Below are 11,133 nucleotides of genomic sequence, written 5' to 3' on the forward strand. Positions count from 1 at the left end.
TGGGTAATTAACTGTTTGCAAACACAGAGGATGTGCATGTGGGCTGCTGCTACCTGCCCTGCTCGAGATGAAACAATGAGGGTGTTCACAGAAAAGAAGATGATTTCCCAAAGTAGCTTGATGTTCTGTGTGAGGATTTTTCAAATCACTTTCTTTTGAGTACTTGTGTAGAATTTATTTTACCAGGCATTTCTTTCTCTTTTTTTCAGACATTCATTTAGCCATAAACTGTAGATGTGAAAAGCGGTTACATCAAAATTACAAAACATTCAGTGAAAGTTTTATACTTTATATTTTTAGGACAGAGAAGGAATTGATATTGAAACATTGATCTTTAAACCATTATATGTATATATGAGCTATCCCATGTATACTGTGTAAAAACTAAGTAGCACAGAGTCCATATATGTTAAATAGTAAGACAGCTTCTAATTATTTACCCTCCCTCCCCCCCACCACAGGACAAACAAACTTTAACATATGTGCGGTGGGATTCAGAGGATTTAAGCGATTTATGGTATTAAACACTCATCTCTCTTCTATTCCCTCAAACAGTGCTTACTTGCAATGTTTCGACTATCTAAATGTTCAACATTAAAAGAAATCATGTCCCTAGAATCCTTTGAAAAAAAAATGGTTAAAGCAAAAATGGTATTAATGTAAAACGCTTTCTTACCTGTAAGAGTGCAATCCTAAATATAGAAAAATAAAATAAAAATCAATTGCTACATCTGGTATACACACTGTATATATATGTGTTTCAAGAAAAAAAAAAGGTATTTTAGAGTATATTTGTCATCAACATAATGTTTGCCCTATTTCAAAGTAGCATGAAATACTAAGGCAAAAAGCAAACATACAGTACGTATGGATATTAGAGGCAAACATGTGTTGAGCACTAACAATATGTATTTTCAAAAGCTCACAGAAATATATCCAGTTCTAATAGAGCTCTCAGCACGGTAACACATTAAGATTGTAAAATATGAAAATTGCATGTATTAGTACTGGTGTTTTGCATTTATTATTACAATTGAAATCTGTATATGCTACAGAGACAGAATTATAATTAAATCCTCCATGTATTGCTGATGGTGAACAAGTCAAACATGCTGGGGTCAGAATCAATGTGTGGATTTCTCATCACTTCCTATGAGGACTACAATAGAGAGCTGAAGTCTGGTGATCCGACACTGGTGATGCCTCTGACTTCCTCCACTCTCTGAGACATGGAACTGCGTGGATGAGACAATCCCCAGTTGTGCCAAACCACAGCTGCACATGGAGCAGAGGTGAGCATGCGAAAACCAAAACAAAAATAAGTAACCCCAACAGAAAGCCGTGTGTGCTCCTGCTCCATCATTCAGAGCAGCAGAGGCAACGCAGCCTATCATTATCTTATTAAAGGGTCCTGCAGATTAGAATCACCAGGGTGGCATCAGAGGCAGGTATCCCCACGGCAGGCATGATAACACGCTGCCAGGCCCCAGTAAACTCTCAGGTGCCCGCTGAGGCAATCCGGGGAGAGGCCAGCTTGGAGCTCCTCTGCTTTGGTCTGGTCTGTGTGGGCTCAGGTTTGGAGGGCCCCGAGCGGCAGGGTGCCTCTTCTTCCACCGGCTGCCTAAACACAGACACAGTGGATGAGAACCAGTGACGGCAATCCCTTCCCCTTCCTCCCTGCTCCCTAACACTGCTGGCTGGGCTGCAGCCAGCTGACATAAACACTGCATTCGCCTCATCCAGATAAAGCACATCAGTGATCATTGAGCGGAATAGTCTGCTTTCATGGTGTTGCCTGGTCTTGGTGCGTTGGTAGGCACATTCACAACACTTTAGTGCTACACTGTGCACATAATTCCTCCTCACTGCTGTTTGACAACACTGCTGAGAGCAGATACAGAGGAATTACTGTCATAACATTTGTTTGTATGCGTCTAACAGCATGATGACATGAAACAATATTTTTTAATCAGCAATTCTATGCCTTGTTTTGATGTTATAGTGATTTTTCTTTTTTTGGGTTGGAAGGAGCCAGCCATGTTGCAACACCGTGTAAGTGTCACCTGGATGTATGTATCAGCTCTATTTCTTGCAGTTACATTTGAAATACATTGTTGATTTTGTGATTGCTCCATCAAATATCCTATAATAGAAATTGCATTTCCTGTGCTGATGAGATAAGGTTAGTGAATCGCGGTGATGAGCTCATCACCGAAATAAACACACACACACACACCCACACACACACACACACACACACACACACACCAACACATGCACAATCCCCTTGTTATTCTTGAGCAGGCATCAGGTCTCCCCCCCCCTCCTATTGCTTTTAAATACATTATTATATGCAATGGTACTTTTATTTGTATGTTATTTGTGGGTATCCTTAATTAACCTGTTTTACTCTGAAGCAATTGTTTAGTATTTTCACATTTTAGCATTTTTTTGTCTCTGTTGTTAATGTTGTGTGTGTGTATATATATATATATATAATATATATATATATATGTATATATATATGTGTATATATATATATATATATATATATAGTAGGAATATATTTAATAAAAATGTCTTCATAGAATAACTGGTGTATAATCAAATAAACAAAAGCAGTCACACAAAAACAAAATATTGTTTTGTTGACCTATAGCCTACTGTAAGGGCTATCTCATATATCTTATGATATAATTATGTGCTCAATTATTTTTTTTTAAATAAACTGCAATCATCTACACTACAGATTATCTTATATATATATATCTTTTTAGGCTGAATTTCTGTAAGAATAAGACGTAGAATTGGAGCGTCCAAATCTACATCAGCTATTTGTGTCCAGTGTGGCTGCTGAGGGACAAGAGAAAAATAAAACAGCAGTCTGTGCTGCCTGTGAGGAATTCAGGTTAGTCCCAGAGGACATCACACCTGTCAAGAAAGCAGGATGCAATAACACCCTCCATCCCAAAAAATAGATCAGAGGAAACATTATCTAATATATTGAAAAATAGATCTAAGGCACTGCCAAAGCAGGTATAATAGGGAAACAAGCTTGGTGTAATAGCTTTTATTCTGCTTTGATAGGCCTCTATTTTATAAGCAACAAATTAAAATACCGTAAAAATACGGATGCGTAGAGCATGGATGTGAAGGATATACAAAATAAAGAACTTTAATTTAAACTGTAACTTAATTTGGCCCAATGTGACAGACTGGTCGGGAATGGTGGAGTCAAACTGGTTGCAAACAGCCTGAGGAAGTACCCTCTTTTCTTTCTTTTTTTTCCACCGGGAGACCGCCCATATTTGCGTTTAATCCACATTTACAAGCAACTCCTATCTTCCTCCTATTTTACCATCACTGTCCTGCTCCCAAACTGCCTTTTTCCTCTTCACATGCCTTTCACTGCAGTCGTCCGCCGGCTTCCTAGAGCCTCCCTCCCTCTTTCTCTCTCTCCTTTTTTTTCCTCCTATTTATGAAAACGTCACTTCAAGTCCCTCCCTGTTTGAATCTCATTAGTTTCTTGTGTGTTTCTCCCTGTCAATAATCCTGAATCCAGACTCTCTCTATTTCCATCCCTCTCTATCTGTCAATCAGCGCCGCCTTTGAACTGAAAACCACTCCGACCAACTTCAACTCACTCAATCCGAGCGGCTCGGCTCCTTCTCCGGCTTCCTTTTTCTGCCAAGATTCCCTTCTTTTTTAGTTTTGTACCAACCGACAGGGCTTTGGAAAACGCCAATACAGACCCCAAACTTATCCTCGGACTTTCTAGATCGCCGAGATCAAGGGTTTAAAACTTCGTGTTTTGCCCCCCAAAACATTTTTGCACGGGAAAAATGCCGCAGCTCAACGGCGGTGGAGGGGACGATCTGGGTGCAAACGATGAAATGATTTCCTTCAAAGACGAAGGAGAACAGGAAGAGAAAATTTCGGACTCCTCGGCAGAAAGGGATTTAGCTGATGTCAAATCTTCTCTTGTAAACGAGTCGGAAACGAATCAAAACAGCTCCTCAGACTCAGAGGTAAGTTGCACATTAAAAACGGGGATCGGTCGTCCCCGGTCTGTTAAGTTAGGGGCCTACATTTCTTACGTTGTCATTCTGATAGACTTGAAAATAAAGTTTACTATCGCCCTCATCGCCCGTAACTTTAACGCAATCCCTGTGTTTCATTGCATTTCAAGGCGGAAAGACGGCCTCCGCCTAGATCTGAAACTTTCAGAGACAAAACAAGAGAAAGTTTAGAAGAGGGTGAGTTTGTGCTTATTGTTTCCACTCTTGGATTTTTTACTGCACCATGACATGATATGTGCCTGACAGAGGGCATCTCCTCCGCTTTATTCCTATATGCATATTGTGGGGGAAAAAAAGTTTTCAAGGCCACTTTATATTAAAAGTTTTCTTCTCCCCCCCCCCCCCCCCCCCCCCCCCCCCCCCCTCCCCCGCCATGTTAGCTGCGAAAAGGCAAGATGGAGGGCTGTTCAAGAGCCCACCGTACCCGGGCTATCCATTTATAATGATCCCCGATCTCACAAGCCCCTACCTTCCCAACGGATCGCTTTCTCCAACAGCACGCACAGTAAGTTCATTTATTTACAACTGTATGTGCACACACACTCCTCACGTACACACACGGACTCCGGGTGGACACGCAGGCAGCAGGACACAGTGTTGTCACCCAGAAGTACAGCCGATAAAAATGTAGAGCCAAGTTTTGCAACTCATGTAGTGTACAGTACAACGGCATGCATGTCCGCCTGAAGCTCCCAGCCTGTGTGTGTGTGTGTGTGTGTGTGTCGTGGGCAGCAGCTAGCATGCTAACAGTGCTAAGCGCCAGGACTCATTGCAGTGAAAATGGTTATATGGCAGGTCATGTGCACTTGACATTTCTGCTTATATATGCGCCCTGAAATTTAATTGAACAACTTTTAAATTACATCCATGAGAAATGATAATAACATAATATTATAATACTATTATTATGTTATTATTACTGTGCAGGGTCTCCTGTGTTCCAGGTTACAAGTGCATGTTTTTAACCCACTGAAATGTAATTGGCTTGTGTTTGCACAGCCTCATCAAACATGCCCTTTTTTCTATCACACGCTGCATGAGCAGTCAGACCTTTACACTGCTTTCTGACATGCTGCAAGCGGTGTAAAGCAATGTAAAAGCACACAAATAAAATCAATATGCAAATGAGCTTTTCCAAGTGATTTGCATGTGTCAAAACCTATAAAGACATTATGTGAAGGGTGCATGCATTACAATTTGAGAGATATTTTTTCTTCTTTTTTTCCAAAACATCAAAAATAATTATTTCTTATTGATATATATTTTTAAGTGGTGTTAAAGTGTAATTTATTTAATGGAAATGATTGTGCAACACTATCCACTGTGCTCTGCATGTGCACCACCGTTGCTTCTAAAGATGAATCCGCTGCCTTAAAAAAAATGTGTGCCATGTAAACCCATATTTATAAATAAATTCATGTTGTTTAGACACAATCAACCATGCTATAATTATGCACACTTACTCATTTGCTCAGCACCTCGCTAGTCCCACTGGGCAAAGGCAATCCTTAAGCGGCATAATTTTCTCAACCATGGGTATTTTTTAGCCCCCCTATTTTAAACGGTTGCAATTACAAGTCTGTGCTTTAGGACCTGTTATCTCATTTTACAAGGTTAAGGCAAAGACCAGGCATTAGGAAATATGACCCCCCCCACCACCACCACCACCACCACCACCACCTCAGCTTTTGCTAACGAAACTGATATTTGTCACCTCAGTTTTTAGTGCGCTGGGCACACCTTGAAAATAAATGCACATCTGACACATAATGCCTTCTTTTGTGTTTGACACAATTTCTGCTTTTGAGTTCAACATGATTGCTCAGAGTTTCACAGGAATTCATTTTTGTTGCTTACACAATCCTCTCTACGCATGTGTGTGTGTGTGTGTGTGTGTGTGTGTGCGCGTGTATGTGTTTAATAGTTAAAAAAAAGATTTTATCATTCCCGGCATATGCACATATGAGAACATTTTGTCATTGTTTTCCTTTTAGTCAGCACGCCAGCCTTGTTAACGCTACCGACTGGTATGTCGAATTAGTCACTCATTATTCTCATCAGTACTGACACAAAACACATTCACAGCAACAGCACAACTGATTTGAACTGAGGCCCTTCCTTGTTTCACTGGAAGAGGTTTGTAGTTTTCTTTGTGCCTATCACTATACTGTGCCCAGTACTACTCGGAGGAGCGCTCATTTCATTGTGCTTATGCAGCAGTTAAAAAGACAGTAAATCGGGTTGCATGGCTAGGAGATGCTGCGGCGAGACAGTGTTGACCTTTGCTCTCTAAATTCCAGCCCTGAAATACTATTTTTTAGAAAAGGAATGCTCTTTTTGTTTATCATTTAAATATATGCTCCTTGGTTTGTTACCTGTTTTTTTAAGGTTCTTCTCTGTGCCACTTTCTCGTATAAAATGTAAAGTCAGTACAAAATCTTACAGCCACTGCTGATTATTGAGGAGATGCTGTTTTTGCATATTAGGAGAAAACAATTTATTACAGCTGAATTCACAGATCTACCTGAACAGGGACTGCAGATGATGAACATGGTTTTCGGCTTGCGGTGATCTGCCCACTGTACAGCCTCGGCCCCCACTGTCTGCAGCGCCCTGTGTGTCCAGCCATTAGAGCTTTGAAGTCAGCGGCCGCTGTAATATAAATGTATTAGACTTAAAGCTGGCATAAATAATTCACCTGGACATTGATTAGCTGTCTTGCTCCCTAACATGTCATGTGAGGCACTGAATATGACTGCTAGTATTATTGGAATGAGACTTTCTCTGTCTTGTCATGAATGGCTTTGATTCTCGCTGCTTTTCCCTGCATTTTTCTTCTTCTGCTCCTCTTGGTTTAGGCAATGCTATGATATTATTTTGAGCATGTGGATTTCAGGCCTTTTTTAAATATGTGTTTTTGTATTTATTATAAATGGCTTAATTAAAAAAAATTGAGGTATTTGTCAGAGCAAAATCCGGATAAATTTTTAAAATATTTGTTCCCCTTAGCTGGCACTTATCCTGATCTATATGGACATTTTCCTTGTTTCTGTGATTTTTGTTTTTGCATGACTTAAGTGGGAGGAAAAGAAATTCCGCATAAACGGCGGTTACCGTAATTTGTCTGACCTCTGGGAGCCATAATCAGTGAGAATTTGTTTTTCCTACCACCTTAGTCCAAGGAGGCTCACTTAGTATCATTTAGCAATTTGACATGACGTTGTGCCTGGGCTTTGAAAGCCTTCCTGTCCTCCTCTCCTCTCCGCTCCTTGCCGTCTCCCTCCTCCCCAAGCCTCACACAAAGGCCTGCTGGATCACTGGGTGCAGGTCGAATTGGAGAAGTGGCCTGCCCAGTTTACCCCGTGTTTTTTTTTTTTTGTAATTCCTTTCATTTTCCCCCTGTTCCCTTTTGCTCTCTCTATCTCCCTTCCCCTCTCTGTCTACCTTTTGTTTCCTGCCGATGCTAACACAGGGCTTGTGAAAAAAGGCGGCAGGTTAACTGTGGTGCTGTGGGCTAACATCACACCTCAACAGGTCTGGAGACGCAGAGGCTCAGGGAGGGAGAGCGGGATCTGGGCGGCCAGCTCTCCTGCATCGGGGCTGCAGGGCCGTAAATCCACTGGCTTTATTTACTGCCTTTCGGACTTATGAATGTTAAGATATTTGACGCCACCCCTGGCCCCATAATTCTCCAAGCCTGGAGACTTTTGGCGGAGGTTTTGAGTTTCGACGTATAATTACGAGTAGTTTAAAAAAGAACAAGAACGTGTGTGTGTGTGGGGGGCGGGGGGGGGGATAAAAACGCCACACCAAGCATCCACCGCTGTGTTTAAAGTGAAAAAAGACGCTCCCAGTACCCGTGGCGATTCTACTACTAAGACGTTGGAAAGGCTTTGTGTGGTTGCAACAATAGCTTTTCTTCCTTCTCCCTCTTTGTTTCAGTTGTGTTGTCGTGCCAGGATTGCTCATGTTGCTGCAGATTCACCTTCTTCAAAAAAATGAATCCACTTTTATACAGACTGACTTCTTCTTTATCATTTATTTTTATTTTAGGAAGACATAATGGAGGCTTTTCTGGTCAGATTATTATAATGAACATGCAGAAGTGAAAGCAACACCACCTTCTTTGTGCTCACGTGCACACATTGCTGTGGCCTTATCTGTTATAATTGACACAGACAGACAGTATCTTTCCTAAACGTGACGGCAGCCTGAGCATAACAATGGAATATCATATGGATTATGTGTGTTCGGCTGCTGTAAATGGATTTTTGGCTGTTACAAGAGGAAAGATAGTTTAATGCGGATTTAAGGGATAGGGCCCACACCTTATCAAATTGGCTTTACATGTTAATAGGGCCTAATTGATGTCCGCGGGGGGTTTCGTGGCACGACGCGGCCACATTTGGGCCTCTAGCTGCAAAATACACTATGAATTTAGTTGGAAGGTTGCGCTCCTTTTGTCTTGCAAATCACTTTTGTTTACAAAGTATGGCGAAAGCAGTCCTGCTCTCTTTCTCTCTCTCTCTCTCTCTCTCTTTCTTTCTCTTTCTCTGTCTCTCTCCCTCCCACTACTCCTTTTTGTGCTCCATCTCTTCCTCTCTCTCCGCTTTTTCTCTCATCCTCTATTCGAGGAGAGGGGAAAGAAAAGGTCCTTATTTTTCTTCGACTCAATAAACAGTCATAAAAAGCACAATCTGTTTTGGATTTGAGGAGTTAAGTTAGAGAAAGCGGGGGCTGGAAAGCAAAGTTTGGCACCATTAAATTAAAATTGGGGCCTGCTAGACATTAGCGGTGCACAGCACATTCTCGGAGCTTAATTAGTCCGAACTGTAATTGTTCATGGTCTGCCAATAGGAGTAATGCTCAGGAAAAGTGGAGTTGCACTAAATCGGCCCAGGGTTTTTAAAACAATAAATCACTTGCATATTTGTGCCGTGATTCAGATGGAGGCTCGACCTCTCCCATCTCGACATGTGGTAAATTGTAAAGTCAATGAATTGCAGATGTAGGGGTGGTGGTGGAGGGACTCAGAAAGACAGGGAAAGGGAGTACAGTAAGGTTTTGTTAGTGCCTCGTGAATAAATGGAAAAGATTTGTGCAGTAAATATTTACTGAGGACATATATGAGACATATATGAGAGCATATATATATTTATATATTTATATATACATTATCTCAGCTAGCGGAGCTTAATTGTCTAATGCTGATGATGTTGGCAGGCTGTGCCGTGTGAGAGCTTACGCTCTTGTCGATCTGTCACTCTGCTTGAAACACCACAGAGGCAAAAAAAAATCAGTTGGTTTGTGTGTGTGTTTCTAATCAGATTTTTAACTAGTGCAAAGGGAGTAGTGGGTCCCTGGTGGCAGTGTGCTCTGGGTTTGGGTGTAGCTAACGTTCAGCTGCAGTCAAGTCTGGTTTGGGGCTGAACCTTTTTTTAATTAAATCATTGACTTCATTGTTTTTAATGTAATAACAGCTAATCTGATGCCTAATTTTGACTTCAATGTAACAGATTATGCCTGTTACTCATTAAGTCATAGCACAGCCTGCATATTTTTTTCTTTTTCTTTTGGTAAAACAAATTATTCTCAGAATGGATAAATCCATTTTCACCTCCTGTATCCTTCCTTGTTTCTGTCAGTGAGCCACCACACTCTGCTTTTCTGTGCCTGAGTATAGAAAAAAAGGCATTAGTTTAGCAGCTGTGCACTGGTGCCCCCCTCAGCCCCCAGTGTAACCCCCCTCCTCTCCCAGCCGCACCCCCACTCGCTCCCTCTTTCTCCCATGCATTTCTATAGAGCTCAACACAAAGATAGTACTGTACATCTGGAATGCAACTTTTGTCATCTGTTAAATACAGGCTAGCTCTGCTCATGGCCCACAGGGCTTGGGGCTCCCTGAAACATGGAAATTAAATTATTGTGTGTGTGCGTGTGTGTGTGTGTATGTGTGCTTGTGTGTGCATCTAGCCACCAGTTAAATTTGTATCCATATATAGAGCAAGTTGCTTTACTTTTATTTATTTATTATATAGTGTTTTTCTAGACTACACATTTTGCGCCTCGTAGAATTGTTGGTGAGTTCACTTTTGATTTCAAATGCAGTGCAGAAATATACACAGAACCAGATATTAATTTGGTACAGGATCATTTTCTCATTCCACTTCTCATTTTAAAGGGGAAAATCTGCATCTTTCAATACTTGAATATGAATATACACCAAACTACCTGACAGTACTTTCAAAACACATTGCTCTTTTTTAAGATCCATTTATCCCTGTTGACACTGTTGGTTGGTGGAATATGAAGCCTCCTCTCACTTTCCACCCAATAGAGTAAACCTACATAAAGCGTTTTCAAATAAAGACTTATTGAAAATGAAGATAGATTACGAGATTTTACTGTTAGCTTTCCTGCGCGGCAACCAGCGGGAAAGATAAGGTTAAAATGACTATTGATCGCATCTTTTAGATATGAAGGTTATGGTTAGGATTAGCTAGTTTTAAGAGATGATTAGGCTGCCAAGAATTGGTATTTTCCCACAAAGTGTCATAATTACAAAACCATTGAAAATGTCATTTTCTAGAAAGGCACTTTGACTGTTGAAGAATGGCAGTTTGAGTGTTGAAGGATTTTTTCAAACTATTTTGTCCGATGGAGCTGTAAATGTGCATTCAACCATTTGTGGTTGAAGAGAAGAAATCCACAGAATGTTATGTGAAGAATTGTTTGAGCTTAGGTATCTCTCTAGAAATACTTCTGTTATGTGCCTTTCTTTTTTTATTCCTTCTCTTCGTCTTTTCCTTGCCTTGCATGTACATATTTCTGTAAGTTCATTCATAATAGAACCAGAGTGAGCCAGTAGCCAAATGAGTTCCCCAGTAGCGGAGTGAGAGGGAAAGCACGGGGCAGGAGGGGGGCTAGTGGGGGGCTAGAAGGCACAGAGAAAAGCGGGAAATGTGTGTTTGGCTTCCGCGTGTGTGTGTGTGTGAGTGGTAGGGGACGGAGGGGCGACGGCGGGGTGGGTGGGGGGTCGGACGCACAAAAGCCT

The 11,133-nt window shown here is 41.2% G+C and overlaps 1 protein-coding gene across 27 annotated transcripts in view; it reads left to right on the top strand.

The window, feature by feature from the left end:
• The first annotated feature begins 3,404 nt into the window (after positions 1–3,404).
• The window catches only part of tcf7l2 (transcription factor 7 like 2), an 88,647-nt gene continuing 80,918 nt past the window's right edge, over positions 3,405–11,133 (top strand). For 14 of the 27 annotated variants that reach the window (XM_032501874.1, XM_032501873.1, XM_032501881.1 and 11 more), the window contains exons 1-3: positions 3,407–4,028; positions 4,190–4,256; positions 4,460–4,584. In XM_032501874.1, the coding sequence (XP_032357765.1) occupies positions 3,843–4,028; positions 4,190–4,256; positions 4,460–4,584 (378 nt within the window). In that variant the 5' untranslated portion in view covers positions 3,407–3,842. Of the gene's footprint in view, positions 4,029–4,189; positions 4,257–4,459; positions 4,585–11,133 lie in introns of all 27 variants that reach the window. The other 13 variants (XM_032501877.1, XM_032501889.1, XM_032501892.1 and 10 more) reach the window with 3 other exon arrangements.

The sequence above is a fragment of the Etheostoma spectabile genome, chromosome 21, assembly GCF_008692095.1.
Source record: "Etheostoma spectabile isolate EspeVRDwgs_2016 chromosome 21, UIUC_Espe_1.0, whole genome shotgun sequence".
Classification (NCBI taxonomy): Eukaryota; Metazoa; Chordata; class Actinopteri; order Perciformes; family Percidae; genus Etheostoma; species Etheostoma spectabile.